Consider the following 23,038-nt stretch of genomic DNA (forward strand, 5'->3'; position numbering starts at 1 on the left):
CAGGGCCATGTTCTATCCACTAGGCCTGTCCCCAGGTTGGGCACAGCCCCTGTCCCATGTGAGGCTTACAGTCTCAATCCCCATTTTAAAGATGAGGGAACTGAGGCACAGATAAATTAAGTGACTTGCCCCAGGTCATACAGCCGACATCCCTGCTGTAACTCAAGATGACGATTAGACTATAAGCCCATCATTGGGCAGGGACGGTCTCTATCTGTTGCCGAATTGTCCATTCCAAGCGCTTAGTACAGTGCTATGCACACAGTAAGCGCTCAAGAAATACTATTGAATGAGTGACAGAACGGGATTAGAATCCAGGCCCTCTGACTCCCAAGCCTGGGCTCTTTCCTCTAGGCCACGCTGCTTCCCTGAGCTTAGTTCAATGCTCTTCATGCAGTAAAAACTCAAGAAATACGACTGACTGACTTCAATCCCCTCCTATTTTGAAGGAGATACAAGTTGCTTGTCAATAAATGGCATTTATTGAGCACTTCCTATGTACAGAACTAAACCCTTGGTAGAGCAGTGGAAAGAGCCCGGACTTGGGAGTCAGAGGACATGGGTTCTAATCCCAGCTCCGCCACTTTTCTGCTGTGTGACCTTGGGCAAGCCACTTCACTTCTCTGGGCCTCAGTTCCCTCATTTGTAAAATGGGGATGAAGATTGTGAGTCCCACGTGGGACAACCTGATCACCTTGTATCTACCCCAGCGCTTAGAACACTCATTCGTTCATTCAATCGTATTTATTGAGCGTTTCCTGTGTGCAGAGCACTGTACTAAGCACTTGAAAAGTACAATTTGGCAACAGATAGAGATAATCCCTACCCAACAACAGGCAGTGCTTGGCACATATTAAACACTTAACAAATACGATCATGATTATTATTATTATTAAAAGCAACAAAGGAGTCATAAGTCACCATTGGTGATTTCAGGGTACTTTCAAGACCTTTACGATGCCACAGGAGAGGACTGAGTCTAGGTTCAAGGTTAAACCAGCAGCGTTAAACCAAGGTTAAACCAGCAGTTGAGAAGCAGCGTGGCTCAGTGGAAAGAGCCCGGGCTTTGGAGTCAGAGGTCATGGGTTCGAATCCCGGCTCTGCCACCTGTCAGCTGTGTGACTGTGGGCAAGTCACTTAACTTCTCTGTGCCTCAGTTCCCTCATCTGTAAAATGGGGATGAAGACTGTGAGCCCCACATGGGACAACCTGATTCCCCTGTGTCTACCCCAGCGCTTAGAACAGTGCTCGGCACATAGTAAGCGCTTAACAAATACCAACATTATTAAACGTTCTCTCACGCCAGTCTTGAAAGAACAAAATTTCCACGTGACGACACCACGTTACTCCGTCACGATTTTTGAACGGTAGAAGCCCTTCATCCTGTATCTAAGCCTCAAGGAGAGCGGGCCAACTGGAGCTCTTTTCTCATCGGAAAGGAAATGAAGAGTCACCACAGGCCGCCTTAAGGCGAAAGGCGGAAGACATGACTTGCCGCCTCGGGTTTTCACAGGAATTCGATCGCAGATCGGGTTGGAGACATGAAAGGAGTCATTCCTCCTGTCTACTTGTTTTGTTTTGTTGTCTGTCTCCCCCCTTCTAGACTCTGAGCCCGTCTTTGTGTAGGAATTGTCTCTATCTGTCGCCCATTTGTACTTTCCAAGTGCTTAGTACAGTGCTGTGCACACAGTAAGCGCTCAATAAATACAATTGAATGAACGAACCACTCTTTTTATTGAACCGCGGACATTTAGTAATAATGATGGTATTTGTTAAGTCCTTACTATGTGCCAAACACTGTTCTAAGTGATGGGGTAGATATAACGCAATTATGTTGTCCCACATGGGGCTCTCAGTCTTAATCCCCATTTTACAGATGAGGTCACTGAGGCACAGAGAAGTCAAGTGACTTGCCCAAAGTCACATGGCTGATAAGTGGCAAAGCCGGGATTAGAACCCACAACCCCTGACTCCCAAACCAATGCTCTTTCCATTGCTTCTCAAGTAGATCCAAATAAATATCTGACCCAAGTAGGTCAGGGATTTGCGACCTTTCCTCCCGCCCTCCCGCCGGCCGATTTTCCCACTGGTTCGCGGCCTTTCGCTTCCCGATCCGCCAAGCCGTTCTCCCCAGTGACCGCTTCTGTTCCCAGAGGGGAGATTAAATCCCCCCACCTTCCTCAAAATAAATGTTCTCGGCATCGGCTAGGAAATATAGCACTTAGTGGAGCGGCAGCGTGGCTTAGTGGCAAGCGCCCGGGCTTGGGAGTCAGAGGTCGTGGGTTCTAATCTCGGCTCCAGCTGAGGCACTATTGTTTTAAAGAGATGTTCATCCCCTTGATCCTATTTATTGCCATTGCTCTTGTCTGCCCGTCTCCCTCGATTAGACCGTAAGCCCGTCAAAGGGCAGGGGACTGTCTCTATCTGTTACCGATCTGTACATTCCAAGCGCTTAGTACAGTGCTCTGCACATCGTAAGTGCTCAATAAATACTATTGAATGAATGAATGAATAAATACTATTGAATGAATGAATGAACCTTGGCCTAGTCCACTTACCTCAGTGACCTAATCTGTAAAATGGGGATTAAGACTGGGAGCTCCACGTGGAACAACCTGATCACCTTGTCTCTACCCCAGCGTTTAGAACAGTTCTTGGCGCATAGTAAGCGCTTAACAAATATCATCGTTATTATTATTATTAAATATTTCTACAGTTCAAAAGAGAATGGCGGGAAAATCTGAATTTCGGAACCACCACCTCTCCAACTGATGGATCAGAAACGGCTCTCTTTGAATCCACCGATCAATGACATATATTGAACGCTTACTATGTGGCTCAGTGGAAAGAGCCCGGGCTTTGGAGTCAGAGGTCATGAGTTTGACTCCCGGCTCTGCCACTTGTCAGCTGTGTGACTGTGGGCAAGTCACTTCACTCCTTTGTGCCTCAGTGACCTCATCTGGAAAATGGGGATTAACTGTGGGCCTCCCGTGGGACAACCTGATTACCCTGTATCTCCGCCAGCGCTTAGAACAGTGCTCTGCACATAGTAAGCGCTTAACAAATACCAACAATATTATATTGGTGCTATTGATGCCTATATACTTGTTTTGTTGTCTGCCTCCCCCTTCTAGATCGTGAGCCCGTTGTTGGGTAGAGATTGTCTCTATCTGTTGCCCATTTGAACTTTCCAAGCGCTTAGTATAGTGCTCTGCACACAGTAAGAGCCCAGTAAATACGACTGACTGAATGAATGAATGAGCACTGTCCTAAGCGCTTGGGAGAGCACAACAGAATTAGCAGACACGTTCCCTGCCCGCAACGAAATTACCATGACTAGCTACCCGATGGATAAGAGTCACAAGCTAGAAATTCAGATTTCGGGCCATCGCGGCCTAAAACACCCAGAGTTTTTGATTATTTCAGAGTGTAGCCATCCAGGAACTATAGATGAGCTGCTGTTTACTCATCTACCGCTTAAGGACAGTGGGCTGTTTCATATCCCTGGAATCCTGTTTGCGGAGTAGTACTCGTAGAGAAGCGGCGTGGCTTAGTGGCAAGATCCCGGGCTTGGGAGTCAGAGGTCATGAGTTCTAATCCCTACCCCGTCAGCAGTGTGAATTTGGGTAAGTCGCTTCACTTCTCTGTACCTGAGTTACCTCATCTGTAAAATGGGAATGAAGACTGTGAGCCCCACGTGGGACAACCTGGTGACCTTGTATCTACCCCAGGGCTTAGAACAGTGCTTGGCAAGGAATAATAATAATGATAATGTTGGTATTTGTTAGGTGCTTACTATATGCCAAGCAATGTTCTAAGCGCTGGGGTAGACACAAGGTCATCAGGTTGTCCCACGTGGGGCTCACAGTCTCCATCCCCATTTTACAGATGAGGTAACTGAGGCACAGAGAAGTTAAGTGACTTGCCCAAGGTCAAACAGCTGACAAATGGCAGAGCCAGGATTAGAACCCACGACCTCTGACTCCCAAGCCCGGGCTCTTTCCACTGAGCCATGCTGCTTCTCCAACTCCAACAGACGAGGTAACTGACGTAGGGGAAGCAGCATGGAGTGATGGATAGAGGCCGGGTCTGGGAGTCAGAAGATCATGGGTTCTAATCCTGGCTCCGCCACTTGTCTGCTGTGCAACCTTAGGCAAGTCACTTCATTTCTCTGTGCCTCAGTTACCTCATCTGTAAAATGGGATTGAGACTATGAGTCCCAAATGGGACAGGGACTGTGCCCAACCCAATTTGCTTGCATCCATCCCAGCCCTTAGTAGAGTGCCTGGCACATAGTAAGCGCTTAACAAATACCGTTATTATTATTATTACTTGACGACCAAAGCTCCCGCTGCTATGTGTAGGATTCCTATTTTAGTTGTAATTCAACTGGAATTCTCAGACTGGGCTTCGAAACACACGGAGAATTATGGCCACTCAAGTGCATCACACAAGGACATAAAGGTGTAAACGATCAACTAAACACCAACTGTCTGCCCGCTGAATGGGAGGCCTTCCGGGCAGCCAGCTATATTGATTGAGTGCTTACCGTGTGCAGAGCACTGGGCTAAGCGCTGGGGAAAGTTCTATATGATAATAATGCTGGCATTTGTTAAGCGCTTACTATGTGCCAAGTACTGTTCTAAGCACTGGGATAGAGACAAAGTCATCAGGTTGTTCCACTTGGGGCTCACAGTCTTCATCCCCATTTTACCGATGACATCACTGAGGCCCAGAGAAGTTGACTCCCCAAAGTCACACAGCTGACAAGTGGCGGAGCAGGGATTAGAACCCACGACCTCTGACTACCGAGCCCGGGCTCTTGCAGCTGAGCCATGCTGCTTCTCTCTCTAAATATATATCTCTCTCTATATATATTTCTGATACATATATATATATATACATCTTCTATATCAGAAGCAGCATGGCTCAGTGGAACGAGCATGGGATTAGGAGTCAGAGGTCATGGGTTCTAATCCCAGCTCCGTCAGCTGAGTGACCTCGGGCAAGTCACTTAACTTCTAGGTGCCTCAGTTCCCCCATCTGTAAAATGGGGATGAAGACTGTGAGCCTCATGTGGGACAACCTGATTACCCTGTATCTATCCCAGCACTTAGAACAGTGCTGAGTACATAGTAAGCGCTTAACAAATACCAACATTATTATTATTATAACAATACATAACATGCTTCTCTGTTTAACAATAAAGAGATACATCTCCTGCCCACAATGTGCTTACAGTTTAGACAGGGAGGCAGACACGAATATAAATAAGCGTGACTAAGCCCTCATTTGCTTTCCTCCCACTCCCTTCTGCACCACTCTTGCACTGGGATTTGCTCCCTATATTCATCACTCCCTCCGCCCCACGGCCCTTATGTCCGTATCCGTCATTTATTTATTTCTATTCCCATCTGTCTCCCCCTCTGGACTGTCAGCTCTTGCTGAGGCAGTGGACACATCACCCAATTCTGCTCTTTTGTACTGTCCCCAGCGCTTAACACAGTGCTCTGCACAGAAAAAGCTCCACCACTCATCAGCTGGGTGACTTTGGGCAAGTCACTTAACTTCTCTGGGCCTCAGTTACCTCAACTGTAAAAGAGGGGTTAAGACTCTGAGCCCCCCGTGGGACAACCTGATGACCCTGTGTCTACCCCAGCACTTAGAACGGTGCTTGGCACATGGTAAGAGCTTAACAAATACCATCATTATTATTATTATAATAAATGCTTAAAATGTGGCATCAGAATTATTATTCTCTGTGCCTCAGCTACCTTATCTGTAAAATAAAATCACTCTAGGCTTCAAGGCTGTCCATCCCTTTGCCCCCTCCTACCTCTCCTCCCTTCTCTCTTTTTCCTGCCCACCCCGCACGCTCCGCTCCTCCGCCGCCCACCTCCTCGCCGTCCCCCGTTCTCGCCCGTCCCGCCGTCGACCCCCGGGCCACGTCCTCCCACAGTCAAGGAACGGCCTCCCTCCTCACCTCCGCCAAACTCATTCTCTTCCCCTCTTCAAAACCCTACTTAAAGCTCACCTCCTCCAAGAGGCCTTCCCAGACTGAGCTCCCCTTTTCCCTCTGCTCCCTCTATCCCCCCTTCACCTCTCGCAGCTAAACCCTCTTCTCCCCCCTTTCCCTCTGTTCCTCCCCTTCTCCCTTCCCCTCCCCTCAGCACTGTACTCATTCGCTCAACTGTATATATCTTCATTACCCTATTTATTTTGTTAATTCTATTCTATTTATTGCCATTGTTTTTGTCTGTCCGTCTCCCTCGTTTAGACCGTAAGCCCGTCAAAGGGCAGGGACTGTCTCTATCTGTTACCGATTTGTACATTCCAAGTGCTTAGTACAGTGCTCTGCACATAGTAAGCGCTCAATAAATACTACTGAACGAATGAATGAAAATGGGGATTAAGACTGTGAGTCCCACGTGGGACAAGATGATGACCTTGTATCTACCCCAGCGCTTAGAACAGTGCCTGGCACACAGTAAGGATTTAAAAAATGCCATCATTATTATTTTAATTCTTTGTGCCTCAGCTACCTCATCTGTAAAATGGGGATTAAGACCGTGAGCCCCACGTGGGACAGAGACTGTGTCCGATCTAATTTGCTTGAATCCACCCTAGCATTTAGTACAGTCCTGGCATATAGTAAGAGCTTAACAAATACCACTATTATTATTATTATTAATTATTATTATCATTATAAAAAGCACTCAATCAATAGGATTGATTGATTGAGAAGGAGTAGCTGGGAAAATTTAAAGAAAGCCAGGCAGGCTTTCTGGGGATAAAAGAAGTGGCTCAGTCTGCCAAAGGATTCCACCCATAGACCGGGGCTGGAATTCCTCTGCCGCCTGTCCGTGTTTTAATAAAAACCCTGGAAACTCCCCAGTGAAAGAGAAATAGAGGCAAAGTTCAAAAAATGTCTCTTCCAATGGTTGAATTTGGGCACGAGGTCACCAATCAATCCATCACCGGTATTTACTGAGCGTCTACTCTGTGCAGAGCACTGTCCGAAGCCCTCGGGAGAGTCTCGGTGCCATCTGTCTTCTGTGTGACCTTAGGCAAGTCACTGAACTTCTCTGGGGTTTCAGTTTCCTCATCTGTAAAATGGGGATTCAGTGCCTGATCCCCACACTAGACTGTTCTCCTCCTCTAGACTGTGAGCTGCTGGTGGGCGGGGAATATGTGTCTGTTAATTGTGGTATTGTCCTCTCCCAAGCGTTTAGTACAGTCCTCTGCCCACAGTAAACGCTAAGTAAATACAACTGACTCCTTAATAATAATAATAATAATAATAATAATAATAATGGTGTTTGTTAAGGGTTTACTATGTGCCAGGCACTGTACGAAGCACTGAGGTGGATCCAGGCTAATGGCGTTGGACGCGGTCCCTGTCCCACGTGGGGCCCACAGTCTCAATCCCATTTTACAGATGAAGTAACCGAGGCCCAGAGAAGTGAAGTGACTTGCCCAAGGCCACACAGCAAACTAGTGGTGTAGCCGGGATCAGAACCCATGACCCATGACTATTAACCCCAAAGGGGACAGTGTCCAATCTGATCATCCTGTATCTACCCTAGTGTTTAGTACAATGCTTGCCACAGATTAAGCACGTGGACAGGGAATGTGTCTGTTTAATGTTCGGTTGTACATTCCCAAGCTTTTAGTACAGCAGCGAGAAGCAGCGTGGCTCAGTGGAAAGAGTCTGGGCTTGGGAGTCAGAAGTCACGGGTTCTAATCCCGGCCCTGTCGCTTGCCAGCTGTGTGACTTTGGGCAAGTCACTTCCCTTCTCTGTGCCTCAGTGGCCTCATCTGGAAAATGGAGATTTAAAACTGTGAGCCCCACGTGGGACAACCTGATCACCTTTTATCTCCCCAGCGCTTAGAACAGTGCTTTGCACATAGTAAGCACTTAACAAATACCACCATTATTATTATTACAGGGCTCTGCACACAGGAAGCGCTTGATAAATATGATCAAAGGAGTGAATTAATAATAATGTTGGTATTTGTTAAGCGCTTACTATGTGCACAGCACTGTTCTAAGCGCTGGGGTAGATACAGGGTAATCAGGTTGTCCCACGTGAGGCTCCCAGTCTTCATCCCCATTTTAAAGAGGAGGGAACTGAGGCCCAGAGAAGTGAAGTGACTTGCCCACAGTCACACAGCTGACAGGTGGCAGAGCTGGGATTCGAACCCATGACCTCTGGCTCCCAAGCCCCGACTCTTTCCACTGAGCCACGCTGCTTACTCCTATGAATGAGTGAAAAATAGAATTATTATTATTACAGAAGCAGTGATAGGCGGCACCTTTGCTCTCAAGGAGCTTAGGGTTTGTGGCGGGGGGGACTTCCCTAAAATAAATTACAGGTCCTGAGTTTAAAGATCTATTCTCAAGTGCTACGGAAGAGGTAGTGGGGAGCTCCCAGGCCCTTAGTGGGAGAAGATTCAAGTCCAAGGGGCGGCAGAGAGGCGTTAAGATGGCAGTAGGCGGGGAAGAGGGTGAGGAGACGGAAGATCCACCCGGAAAGGCCTCCGAGTCGCCCGCCGAATTTTTCCATTTTCAATCCTGATGACAGAGTCGCTTCGCTTCACAGAGAAGCAGCGTGGCTCCGTGGAAAGAGCCCGGGCTTGGCAGTCAGAGGTCGCGGGTCCTAATCCCGGCTCCGTCACCTTTCATTCATTCGATTGTATTGATTGAGCACTTAGTGGGTGCACAGCACTGTACTAAGCACTTGGAATATACAATTTGGCAACAGATAGAGACCATCCCTGCCCAACGACGGGCTCACGGCCTAAAAGGGGGAGACAGACAACAACAAGTAGTCAGGCATCAATACCATCACGCCCGTCAAAGGGCAGGGACCGTCTCTATCTGTTACCGATCTGTCCATTCCAAGCGCTTAGTACAGTGCTCTGCACAAAGTAAGCGCTCAATAAATACCATTGAATGAATGTATGAATAAATAGAATTATAGATATAGACACATCATTAATACTTGTCAGCTGGGTCACTTTGGGCAAGTCCCTTCACTTCTCTGGGCCTCAGTTACCTCATCTGGAAAATAGGGATCAAGACTGGGAGGCCCACGTGGGACAACATGATAACTTTGTATCTATCCCCGCATTCAGAACAGTGTTCAGCACATAGTAAATGCTTAACAAATACTATCATTATTAAATGTCATTGTTATTATTCACTCATTAAAAAAAAGATTGACGGGTAAGCATTTTGTCTCTTTTAAAAGACTTTGACTGTAAGCCCCACGAGGGACAGGAATGGTATCCAAACTAATTGATTTGTAACAATGATAATCATAATGGCATTTGCCAAGTGCATACTATGTGCCAGGCAGTGTACTAAGCGCTGATGTGGATACAAGCAAATTGGGTAGGGCACATCCCTGTCCCACACGGGGCTCATAGCTTTAATGCCCATTTTATGTATGAGGGAACTGAGTCCCAGAAAAGTGAAAAGAGTTGCCCAAGGCCACACAGCAGACTAGTTTGTATCTGCTCTAGAGTTTAGAGCGTGCTTGACACATAGTAAGCTCTTAAAAAACATCAAAAAAAAAAAGAACACAGAACATCAGAATGAAACTCCCAATGAACTATTTCATTATTAGAGGGAAGCTTTCCGAGATGAGACTCAGAAATATGTCCGTATATAAGTGTACACACTCTATGTCCTTCCCATTCATTAGAAAGGCCTTATCTGTGGCTTGACAATTAAATGGATGTCTAAATTTACAAATCAAATGAAGAAATTATAGCTTTCTTCAGTGAAAAATGGGACAAGGGTAAAATAATTTACTTCTTTTTTGTGTTCTCCTTGGGGCTCTGCACCCAGTGTGTGATTAACCCAAACTTTAAATATTGTAAATTAGCTTTGTTTCACTTCAGTGTCTGAATTTGCCTCTAGATTGTAAAGTTCTTGAGGGCAGAAATCAAGACGGTCCTGTACTCTTCCGGGTGCTCAGTAGAGTACTCTGCGGACAGTAGGTGCTCAATAAATTCATTCATTCAATAGTATTTATTGAGCGCTTACTATGGGCAGAGCACTGTACTAAGCACTTGGAAAGTACAAATGGGTAACAGATAGAGACAGCCCCTGCCCTTTGAGGGGCTCACGGTCTAATCGGGGGAGACGGATAGACAAGAATAGCAATAAATAGAATCGAGGGGATGAACATCTCATTAAAACAATAGCAATAAATAGAATCAAGGTGATGTACATCTCATTAACAAAATAAATAGGGTAATGAATAAATAGCACTGGTAAACCACACTGTGAAAAACAGACTACCACTTTGCCCACAATCAACACTAATCTATCGCTTATTGGGAATATAAAACATGTTCATCATTGAGAAGGTTACAGGTCAAACTCCCGGCTCTTGGATAAAAGCCAGTTATAACTGTCAACAAAACAAATGATTTTAGTGAAAAACACAAATCAAAAACATGCCAATTGTTGGGTAGAACCAAACTCGGCTTTGGATTTGAACAGTTGTGTAATTAGAGATCTAACTACTCAAAGCACACTCTCTGTATATTCCTTCTCTACTTGAATATCCTACTGGCACCTTAAACTTAACACATCAATACTGTGGCTTACCGACAACACCACACGGGCCTGGGAGTCAGAGGGTCTGGGTTCTAATCCTAGCTCGGCCACTTGCCTGCTGTGAGACCCTGGGTAAATCACTTAACTTCTCCGGGCCCGAGGAAACTGAGAAAACTCGACTCCTCACCTATAAAATGGGGATGAAATTCCCGTTCTCCCTCCTACTTAGACCGTGAGCCTCATTTGGGAGAGGGACTGTGTCCAACCTGACTAACTTTTGTCTGCCCCAGTGCTTGACTAAGAGTAAGAGCTTCACAAATACCATAATTATTATTATTTCCAAAACAGAACTCCTCATCTTTCCACCTAAACCCTGTCCTCCTCCCGACTTTCCCATCACTGCAGACGGCACCATTTCCCTCCTGTCTCACAAGTTTACCTCCTCCAGGAGGCCTTCCAGACTGAGCCTGCCCTTTCCCTCTGCCCTTCCTCCCCTCCCCATTCCCCCGACTCCCTCCCTCTGCTCTTCCCCCTTCCCCTCCCCACAGCACTTGTGTATATTTGTACATATTAATTATTCTATTCATTTTGTGAATGATGTGACTATATCTATAATTCTGTTCACCTATTTTGATGCTATTGCTGCCTGTCTACTTGTTTTGTTGTCTGTCTCCCCATTCTAGACTGTGAGCCCATCGTTGGGCAGGGATTGTCTCAATCTGTTGCCGAATTGTACATTCCAAGCACTTAGTACACTGCTCTGCACACAGTAAGCGCTCAATAAATATGAATGAATGAGCAAGCCCTTGACCTTGGCATTATCCTCAACTGATCTCTCCCTTTCAACCCATATATTCGTTTCATCCGTCACCACGTCCTGTCAGTTCTGCCTTCCCGACATCACTAAAATCTGCCCTCTCCTTTCCATCCAAACTGCTCCTACTTTAATTTAAGCACTTCTCCCATCCCACTTTGACTCCGGCATCAGCCTCCTCCCTGATTTCCTGTCTCTCTGTCCACTTCATCCGTACTTCACTCTGCTGCCTGGATCACTTGGCTAAAAAAAAATGTTCATCCCACATCTCCACGTTCTCATCCCCCTCCACTTGAAAGAGAAAGTCATTATCATTGTCTTTAAAGCACTCGATCAGCTTTCCCCTCCTATTTTACCTCATTGATTTCATAATTAATAATAGGAAGGTATTTGTTAAGCGCTTACTATGTGTCAAGCACTGTTCTAAGCGCTGGGGTAGATACAATGTTGGGTATTAAGCGCTTACTATGTGCTGACCACTGTTCTAAGCGCAGGGTAATCAGGTTGTCCCACGTGAGGCTCAGTCTTCATCCCCGTTTTACAGATGAGGGAACTGAGGCCCAGAGAAATGAAGTGACTTGCCCAAAGTCAGACAGCTGACAAGGGGTGAAGCCGGGATTAGAACCCATGACCTCTGACTCCTAGCTAATCAGGGTGTGGCTCACAGTCTTCATCCCCATTTTACAGATGAGGTCACTGAGGCACAGAGAAGTGAAGTGACTTGCCCATGACTACACAGCGGACAAGGGGCGGAGCCGGGATTAGAACTCACAGCCTCTGACTCCCAAGCCCAGGCTCATGTCAATAGGCTACGCTGCTTCTCAGATTTCCTACTACCCAGGTCATACGCGTTGCTCCTCCAATGTCGACGTAGTCACTGAAATTCGATCTCGTCTATCTCCTCGCCGACCCCTCGCCCACATAATAATAATAACAAAAGTTGGTATTTGTTAAGCGCTTACTATGTGCCGAGCACTGTTCTCAGCGCTGGGGGAGATACAGGGTCATCAGGTTGTCCCACGGGAGGCTCACAGTCAATCCCCATTTTACAGATGAGGTAACTGAGGCACAGAGAAGTTAAGTGACCTGCCCACAGTGACACAGCTGACAAGTGGCAGAGCTGGGATTCGAACCCATGACCTCTGACTCCCAAGCCCGGGCTCTTTCCACTGAGCCACGCTGCTTCTCTGACCACATCCTCCCTCTGGCCTGGAACGCCCTCCCCGCTTCATATCAGACAGGCGATGACTCTGCCCACCTTCCCAGACTTATTAAAAATCCCACCTCCTCCAAGAGGCCTTCCCTGACTAAGCCTTCATTTCCCCTACTCCCTCTCCCTTCCGCATTACCCTTCCTCTTGGATTTGTACCCTTCAACCGTGGCCTAGTGGCTAGTGCGTGAGCCTGGGAGTCAGAAGACCTGGGTTCGAAGCCCGGCTTGACCACTTGTCTGCTGTGTGACCTTGAGCAAGTCACTTCACTTCTCTGCGCCTCAACTATCTCTTCTGTAAAACGGGGAGCCCTATGTGCGATAGGGACAGTATCCAACCTCATTAATCTGTATCTACACCAGTGCTTAATACAGTGCCTGGCACATAGAAAGCGCCCAAAAGACACCATAAAAAAAAACAACTTGATATTCACCCCACCCTCAGCCCTACAGCATTTATGTACAGATCCCCCCCCTCCAGACTGTAAGCTCACTGTGGGCAGAGAATGTGTCTGCTTATTGTTTTATTGTCCTCTCCCAAGCGCTTAGTACAGTGCTCTGCACACAGTAAGCGCTCAGTAAATACAACTGAATTAATCCATAATTATTATTTAATATAATAATGTTGGTATTTGTTAAGCGCTTACTATGTGCCGAGCACTGTTCTAAGCGCTGGGGTAGATACAGGGTCATCAGGTTGTCCTACGAGAGGCTCACAGTTAATCCCCATTTTACAGATGAGGTAACTGAGGGATAGAGAAGTTAAGTGCCTTGCCCACAGTAACACAGCTAACGAGTGGCAGAGCCGGGATTCGAACTCATGACCTCTGACTCCCAAGCCCGTGCTCTTTCCACTGAGCCACGCTGCTTCTCTTAGACTGGAAGTTCCTTCTGGATAGAGAACATGCCTATCAACTCTGTTTCACCGTACTCTCCCAAGAGCTTAGGACAGTGCTCTGCACACAGTAAGACCTCCCCGCCCCCAGCACTCGTGTATATATGTACATTTTATTATTCCATTTATTTTATTAATGAGGTGCAAACATCTACAATTCTATTTATATCGATGCCTGTCTACTTGTTTTGTTACCTGTCTCCCCCTTTCCAGACTGTGAGCCCACTGTCAGGTAGAGATTGTCTCTATTTATTGCCGAACTGCACTTTCCAAGCGCTTAGTAAAGTGCCCTGCGCACAGTAAGCGCTCAATAAATACGATTGAATGAATGAATGAAAAAATACTGATTTATTGACCAAATAATATTCCCCCAATTTAAGCCGCCTTTCCCAGATCAAATCAGAAATATTTAATAGTAACGACGACTGTTTTATTTGTTGACCACTCACTACATGTCGGCGCTTACTACGTGTCGAGCACTGCTCTAAGCGCTGGGAAAGATACAAGATAACCAGGTCAGACACAGTCCCTGTCCCACACAGGGCTCACAATCTAAATAGGAGGAGAAACAGATATTCATTCATTCAGCTGTATTTATTGAGCACTTGCTTTTGAGCACTTTATTGAGCACTTGCTAAATTGATATTTCACCAAGTTCTAGTCTCTTGTACGGTATTTGTTGAGCGCTTCCTACGAGCCAGGTTCCGGTCTAAGCGCGGGGTAGGTACGAGTAAATCAGGTAATACAAGTTTATCTCTGACCCACGGTACGAAGCTTCTCTCCACTAGAGAGAAAAATCTAATCGGTATTAAGATCTCACCCAAACCCAAACAAATGCCATAATAATAATGATAGTAAGTGCTTAACAAATACCATCATTATTATTATTGTTATTATTATTATTATTAATCCCCATTTTACAGATGAGGTAACTGAGGCACAGAATTATTTATTTGCTATTGTTTTAATGAGATGTTCTTCCCCTCGATTCTATTTATTGCCATTGTTCTTGTCGGTCCGTCTCCCCCGATTAGACCGTGAGCCCGTCAGACGGCAGGGACTGTCTCTATCTGTTACCGAATTGTCCATTCCAAGCGTTTAGTACAGTGCTCTGCACATAGTAAGCGCTCAATAAATACTATCGAATGAATGAAAGTCACTCTTCTAAGCACGTACCGAATCGACATTTTATAAATGAGGTAAATGAGACACAAAAAAGTTAACTGACTTGCCCAAGGCCACCCAGCAGACAGGTGGCAGAGCTGGCATTCGAACCCAGGTCGTCCGACTCCCAGGCCCGGGCTCTTTCCGCTAGGCCACGCGGCTCTTCAAGGAAATACGTGTGCATTGGAGTCTCTTTATGGGGATACGGTAATTTCAAAAATATTAGCGGCCTGGCCTAGTGGCAAGAGCATAGGCTTGGGAGTCAGAGGTCGTGGGTTCTAATCCCGGCTCCGTCACTTGTCTGCTGGATGACCTTGGGCAAGTCACTTCACTTCTGTGGGCCTCAGTTCCCTCATCTGTAAAACGGGGATTGAGACTGTGAGCCCCACAAGGGACAACCTGATGACCTTGTATTTACCCCAGTGCTTAGAACACTGCTTGGCACATATTAAGTGCTTAACAAAGACCATCATTAATATTATTAGTGGGGCTAGGAGAGAAAAGGTGGTTGGGAAAAGCTAAGACCCTGTTCCTCCTGGCCAGGAATACAATCGAGAAGTCAGGCACCTGGCTACCTCCTCCCGTGGCCCAAGTCCTAATTTTCTCTTAAAATACCTAATGAGGCCCGCTTTTCACACGTCCGGATCAGAGAACCAACGAACCTTTGGATCTGATTTATAATAATAATAAAAGTTGGTATTTGTTAAGCTCTTACTATGTGCAGAGCACTGTTCTAAGCGCTGGGGGAGATACAGGGTAATCAGGTTGTCCCATGTGAGGCTCACAGTTAATCCCCATTTTACAGATGAGGTAACTGAGGCCCAGAGAAGTGAAGCGACTTGCCCACAGTCCCACAGCGGACAAGTGGCAGAGCTGGGATTCGCACGCATGACCTCTGACTCCCAAGTGCTCGGCACAGTGCTCGGCACAGGGTAAACCAAACTCTCTGACTCATCCCTCCACAGAAACCAGGCCAGACAGAAGTCGGACAAAGCTCATCGAAGCAGAGACAGATCTTTCCTAAATCGAAAGGAATGTTGACTCCAGCTGTTGCTGAAGGATACGTCCCGTCAAGAGAAGCAGCGCGGCTCAGTGGAAAGAGCCCGGGCTTGGGAGTCAGAGGTCGTGGGTTCCCATCCCGACTCCGTCACTCATCCGCTCTGTGACTTTGGGCAAGTCACTTCACTTCTCTGGGCCTCAGTTCCCTCATCTATAAAATGGGGATGAAGACTGTGCGCCCAAAGTGGGACAACCTGATTACCTTATATCTATCCCAGCGCTTAGAACAGTGCTTGGCACATTGTAAGCGCTTAACAAATGCCATCATCATCATCATCATCAGTGGTCATCCATCCATTCCATCGTATTTACTGAGTGCTTACTGTGTGCCGAGCACTGTGCTTAAGCGCTTGGGACAGGACAATAGGACAATAAACAGACACGTTCCCTGTCTACAACGAGTTTACAGTCGAGAGGGGTCCCAGCTAAATGAACAGAACCCTGGCGTAAAACACAGTCCGGTTACATTTCCACAATAAATACTAATACTTATAATATTATTATTATAATAAATGATAACAGTCAAATCGGGGGAGACAGACAAAAACTATAGCAATAAATAGAATCAAGGGGATGTGCATCTCATTAAAACAATAGCAATAAACAGAATCAAGGGGATGTACATCTCATTAAAACAATAGCAATAAATAGAATCAAGGGGCACTATTATTATTATTACTATGGTATTTGTTAAGCGCTTACTATGTGCCAAGCACCGTTTTAAGTGCTGGGGTAGATGCAAAGTAATCAAGTTGTCCCATGTGGGGCTCACAGGCTTAATCCGGTGCTCAATCCAAGCAGGACAGTGCTTGGCACCTAGTAACGACATAGTTGCGACGTGGCTAGAGAAGCAGCGTGGCTTAGTGGCAAGAGCCCGGGTTTGGGAGTCAGAGGACATGGGTTCTAATCCCAGCTCTGCCACTTGTCTGCTGTGTGACCTTGGGCAAGTCACTTCACTTCTCTATGCCTCAGTTACCTCATCTGTCAAATGGGGATTAAAAGTGTGAGTCCCACGTGGGACAACCTGATTACCCTGTATCTACTCCAGCGCTCAGAAGAGTGCTTGGCACATAGTAAGTGCTTAACAAATACCAATGTAATAATAATAATAGTAAGCACTTAAATACCATCATCATTATTCCCCATTTTACAGATGAGGTAAGTGAGGCACAGAAGTGAAGAGACTTGCCCAAAGTCACAGGCCGACAAGTGGCGGAGCCGGGATAAGAACCCATGACCTCTGATTAGACTGTAAACCCGTCAAAGGGCCAGGGACTCTGTTACCGATTTGTCCATTCCAAGCGCTTAGTCCAGTGCTCTGCACATAGTAAGCGCTCGATAAATACCATTGAATGAATGAATGATTCCCAAACCCAGGCTCTTTCCACTGAGCCACCAAAACCCGGGCAGAGTAGCAGAGCAATAAGGGCTGAATTTATATTTCACCAAGTTCTAGTCTCTTGTACGGTATTTGCTGAGCGCTTCCTACGAGCCAGGTTCCGGTCTAAGCGCGGGGCAGATACGAGTAAATCAGGTAATACAAGTTTATCTCTGACCCACGGCACGAAGCTTCTCTCCACTAGAGAGAAAAATCTAAATCGGCATTAAGATCTCACCCAAACCTCGGAGATTGCCAGGTTTTTTATCAAAAGCTCTGAGATCACCCATGACAAGTCGGTAAAAAAGGCGGCCTGGTAGGTAGAGGCGCTGAAAGGATTTGTTTTAACTTGTCAACCCCAAATTTGTCAATATCAAGTGCCTTAACACGAGCGAATTTGGTGCGTCAGGGGCTTCCAAGGTGATGACGAGACAGTTCACCGTATTCATTCATTCATTCAATAGTATTTATTGAGCGCTTACTATGTGCAGAGCACTGGACTAAGCGCTTGGAATGAACAAGTCGGCAACAGATAGAGACGGTCCCTGCCGTCTGGCGGGCTCACGGTCTAATCGGGGGGGACGGACGGATGAGAACGATGGCGATAGATAGAGTCGAGGGGAAGGACGTCTCGTAAAAACCGATGGCGACTAAATAGAATCGAGGCGATGTACATTTCATTGACAAAATAAATAGGGTAATGGAAATATATACAGTTGAGCGGACGAGTACGGTGCTGAGGGGAGGGGAAGGGAGAGGTGGAGGAGCAGAGGGAAATGGGGGCGAAAGAGGGTTAAGCTGCGGAGAGGTGAAGGGGAGGCGGTAGAGGGCGTAGAGGGAGAAGAGGAGCTCAGTCTGGGAAGGCCTCTTGGAGGAGGCCGTATCACCATATCACTGTATCACTGTGCCGGATTTTACCCCATTTTTCCAGGTTGACGTCATTAAGCCATAGATCTGGTCCGGTTGGAATATTAATTCTGGCACTTGTGAAGCGCTCACCATGTGCCAAGTACTGTTCTAAGCGCTGGGGTAAATACAAGTTAATCAGGTTAGACACAGTCCCTGTCCCACGTAATAATAATGTTGGTATTTGTTAAGTGCTTACTAGGTGCAGAGCACTGGGGTAGATACAGGGAATCATGCTGTCCCACGTGAGGCTCACAGCAGCGTGGCTCAGTGGAAAGAGCATGGGCTTGGGAGTCAGATGTCATGGGTTCCAATCCCACCTCTGCCACTTGTCAGCTGTGTGACTGTGGGCAAGTCACTTCACTTCTCTGGGCCTCAGTTCCCTCATCTGGAAAATGGGGATTAAGATTGTGAGCCTCACGTGGGACAACCTGATTACCCTGTATCTACCCCAGCGCTTAGAACAGTGCTCTGCACATAGTAAGCGCTTAGCAAATACCAACATTATTATTATTATTATCCTCATTTTCCAGATGAGGTAACTGAGGCCCAGATAAGTGAAGTGACTTGCCCACAGTCACACAGCTGACAAGCGGCAGAGCCGGGATTCGAACCCATAATCTCTGACTCCCAAGCCCAGGCTCTTTCCACTGAGCCACATTTACGGATGAGGTAAGTGAGGCCCAGAGAATAATAATGTTGGTATTTGTTAAGCGCTTACTATGTGCAGAGCACTGTTCTAAGCGCTGGGGGAGACACCGGGGAATCAGGTTGTCCCACGTGGGGCTCACAGTCTTAATCCCCGTTTTACAGATGAGGTCCCTGAGGCAAAGAGAAGTGAAGTGACTCGCCCACAGTCACACAGCTGACAAGTGGCAGAGCCGGGATTCGAACTCATGACCTCTGACTCCAAAGCCCGGGCTCTTTCCACTGAGCGACGCTGCCTCAAGAGAAGTTAAGAGACTTGTCCAAAGTCACCCAGCTGACAAGTGGAGGAGCCGGGATTGGAACCCAGGTCCTCCTGACTCCCAGACCGGTGCTCTATCCACTGAGCCATGGAAGAAAGATGGAAACCGCTCCGTTTGACTTCCATGAAGTAAAAACTGGGTGGGAAAACCAAAAATGAGCCCTTCTAAACCAAAAGCATCGGATCTGTTTACCGCATCCCAGCACAAAACTTCAGTCCTCTAGACTGTACACTCATTCATTCATTCCATCGTATCTATTGAGCGCTCACTGTGTGCAGAGCACTGTACTAAGCGCTTGGGCAGTACAATTCAGCAACAAAGAGAGACAATCCCTGCCCACAACGGGATGAGACGAGATCAGTCTAGAAGGGGGGAGACAGACCGCAAAACAAGTAAACAGGTATCACTAGTATCAGTATAAATAAATAGAATCATACATATATAACCTCATTAATATAAATAGAATTATAAATATGTACAAATAAACACAAGTTGCTGTGGGGCAGGGAGGGGGTAGAACATTCATTCAATAGTATTTATTGAGCGCCTACTATATGCAGAGCACTGTACTAAGCGGTTGGAATGCACGCTGGAAGCAGCGTGGCTTCAGTGGAAAGAGCCCGGGCTTGGGAGCCAGAGGTCATGGGTTCGAATCCCGGCTCTGCCACTCGTCAGCTGTGTGACTGTGGGCAAGTCACTTCACTTCTCTATGCCTCAGTTACCTCATCTGTAAAATGGGGATTAACTGTGAGCCTCAAGTGGGACAACCTGATTAGCCTGTATCTCCCCCAGCGCTTAAAACAGTGCTCGGCACATAGTAAGCGCTTAACAAATACCAACATTATTATTACAAATCGGTAACAGATAGAGACAACCCCTGCCCTTTGATGGGCTTACAGTCTATAATGTTGGTATTCGTTAAGCGCTTACTATGTGCCGAGCACTGTTCTAAGAGCTGGGGTAGACACAGGGGAATCAGGTTGTCCCACGTGGGGCTCACGGTCTTAATCCCCATTTTACAGATGAGGTCACTGAGGCACCGAGAAGTGAAGTGACTTGCCCAAAGTCACACAGCTGACGAGTGGCCGAGCAGGGATTCGAACCCATGTCCTCTGACTCCAAACCCCGTGCTCTTTCCACCGAGCCACGCTGCTTCTCTAGACATTTCAGGAAGTGTTGAGTGAGAAAGGGGAGGATTTCTGCAGTGAATTACCAAGAGAAATTGAGAAAATCCCTTTGTGGGGAGACTGAAGGAGGTAAAAATCCTTTCCAAGCTTTAGAAACAGTCCCGCCCACGGGAGAATTGGCAGAGGGAAGGAGTCAGGGCGATGGGGAGGGGAAGCCGAAGAAAAGGGGAGTTTAGTCTAATCCCAGCTCTGCCACTTATCAGCTGGGTGACTTTGGGCAACTCACTTCACTTCTCTGTGCCTCAGTTCCCTCATCTGTAGAAAGGGGAATCAAGACCGTGAGCCCCACGTGGGACAACCTGATGACCTCAAATCTCCCCCAGCGCATAGAACAGTGCTTGGCACGTAGTAAGCGCTTAACAAATAGCACTCATAACGGGCAGGGAACGTGTCTGCTAATTCTGTTGTGGTGTTCTCCCTCAAGCGCTTAGAACATGCATTCATTCACTCATTTTCATTCCAAGCGCTTAGTACAGTGCTCTGCGCATAGTAAGCGCTCAATAAATACTATTGAATAAATGAATCAATCGTATTTCTTGAGCACCCACTGTGTGCAGAGCACTGTACTAAGCGCTTAGAAAGTACAATTCGGCGGCAAATAGAGACAGCCCCCGTCCAACAACGGGCTACAGTGCTCGGCGCGCAGTAAGCGCTCGATAGATACCACCGATTGATTCGGTCCCTTGGAACGCATCAAGTCAAAGGGGAGAAAGCTGTACTTACCACCGTCAGAGACCGTGGCCGACTGAAAGAAAAAAAAGAAAGACATCGGTTATTCCACCAGAAGGACAGACCGTCGGAAAATCCAATCCATCGACGCGACAGAGGGGCCGGGGAGATGGGCGATGGGCACCGCCTCTCAGAGACCAACGCTCCCCGCCAGGTATCGGGAGAGAACGCCGGCTGGCTTACAACGGAGTGAGTCGACAGTTGCTTCCTTGCAGCTGCGACCGCCTTGCTGGACTCCTCCCAGACTGGTGGTTTTCTCTTAAAGAAAACACGCCTCGCCAGCTGTGACGTCGAGGCGCCGGGATTGCAACGCTTCCACACCGGGAAAGCACGCGAGCAACGTCCGCTTCCAACCGGTTGGGAACCCGTAAGGCCCTTGGGGCCGTTTTACAAGGGAGCTCCGGTCGACCCCGGCCCAAAAGAGAGAAAGCGTGTCCTAAAAACCCATCTGCTCTGACAGCTAGATACCAATCCGTGTAATTTAAGTCCGCCGACATCTCGAAAGGATTGCAAGGAGCGAAATGAGACGCTCTGGGATTTTTTTCCCATCAGCTACCGACTGTGAGACTCGGCGTGGGAAAGAGCCGCTCCGGAGGCCGCTTGGGTTTCGGGAATCTTTCCGCATCACAGAGCTATTTTACCGGTGCATCACCGGTTTGTCAAAGGGAAAGGTATTTAAAACCAGGCGGGTTTATTTCTCGGTTCGATAGCTATTAGATTCATTCATTCAATAGTATTTATTGAGCGCTTACTAATAATGTAGGTATTTGTTAAGCGCTTACTATGTGCGGAGCACTGTTCTAAGCGCTGGGGGAGATCCAGGGGAATCAGCTTGTCCCACGTGAGGCTCTCAGTCTTCATCCCCATTTTCCAGATGAGGGAACTGAGGCACAGAGAAGTGAAGTGACTTGCCCACAGTCACACAACTGACGAGTGGCAGAGCCGGAATTCAAACCCATGACCTCTGACTCCCAAGCCATGTGCAGAGCACTGTACTAAGCGCTTGGAATGTACAAATCGGTAACAGATAGAGACAGTCCCTGCCCTTCGACGGGCTTACGGTCTATTAGATTCGGGTTTGAGGGTGGCCAACCGGCCACCCCTTGTCAGATGGGGGTGGGGAGACCCTGACCGTTTTGCCCGTGGAGGGCCTGGTGGGGAACATTTCATGATAATAATGATAATGTTGGTATTTGTTAAGCGCTTACTATGTGCAGAGCACTGTTCTAAGCGCTGGGGGAGATACAGGGTCATCAGGTTGTCCCACGGGAGGCTCACAGTCCTCATCCCCATATTTCACGGCAGAACATGGCCAGCCTCTGAGGCCTCGCTTCCGGAGGGGGAGTTCGGAAATGGAGACCCTAATAATAATGTGTGGTATTTGCTAAGCGCTTATTATATGCCAAGGACTGTAAGCCCGTCAATGGGCAGGGACCGTCTCTATCTGTTGCCGATTTGTCCATTCCAAGCGCTTAGTACAGTGCTCTGCACCTAGTAAGCGCTTAATAAATACTATTGAATGAATGAAGGACTGTTCTAAGCGCTGGGGTAGATACGAGGTCATCGGGTTGTCCCACGTGGGGCTCACAGTCTTCATCCCCATTTTACAGATGAGGAAACTGAGGCACAGAGCTTACCTAAAGTCACGCGGCTGACAAGTGGCAGAGCCGGGATTAGAACGCCCTCCCTCCTCACCTCTGCCAAACTGATTCTCTTTCCCTCTTCAAAACCTTACTTAAAAATCACCTCCTCCAAGAGGCGTTCCCAGACCGAGCTCCTCTTCCCCCTCTACTCCCTCTGCCATCCCCCCTTTACCTCTCCGCAGCTAAACCCTCATTTTCCCCTTTTCCCTCTGCTCCTCCCCCTCTCCCTTCCCATCCCCACGGCACCGTACTCGTCCGCTCGACTGTATATATTTTCGTTACCCTATTTATCTTGTTAATGAATTGTACATCGCCTCGATTCTATTTAGTCGCCATCGGTTTTTACGAGATGTTCTTCCCCTCGACTCTGTTTATTGCCATCGTTCTCGTCCGTCCGTCTCCCCCGATTAGACCGTAAGCTCGTCAAACGGCAGGGACCGTCTCTATCTGTTGCCGACTTGTTCATCCCGAGCGCTTAGTCCAGTGCTCTGCACATAGTAAGCGCTCAATAAA

The 23,038-nt window shown here is 47.3% G+C and overlaps 1 protein-coding gene across 2 annotated transcripts in view; it reads right to left on the reverse strand.

Annotated features, from left to right (window-relative positions):
* Positions 1 to 23,038, reverse strand: part of RGS12 (regulator of G protein signaling 12) — a 159,477-nt gene that overhangs the window by 86,250 nt on the left and 50,189 nt on the right. For both annotated transcript variants that reach the window (XM_029063770.2, XM_029063772.2), the window contains exon 2: positions 20,877 to 20,898. In XM_029063770.2, coding sequence (XP_028919603.1) covers positions 20,877 to 20,898 — 22 coding nt within the window. The remainder of the gene's footprint in view (positions 1 to 20,876; positions 20,899 to 23,038) is intronic.

Source organism: Ornithorhynchus anatinus, chromosome 4, assembly GCF_004115215.2.
Source record: "Ornithorhynchus anatinus isolate Pmale09 chromosome 4, mOrnAna1.pri.v4, whole genome shotgun sequence".
Taxonomy (NCBI): domain Eukaryota; kingdom Metazoa; phylum Chordata; class Mammalia; order Monotremata; family Ornithorhynchidae; genus Ornithorhynchus; species Ornithorhynchus anatinus.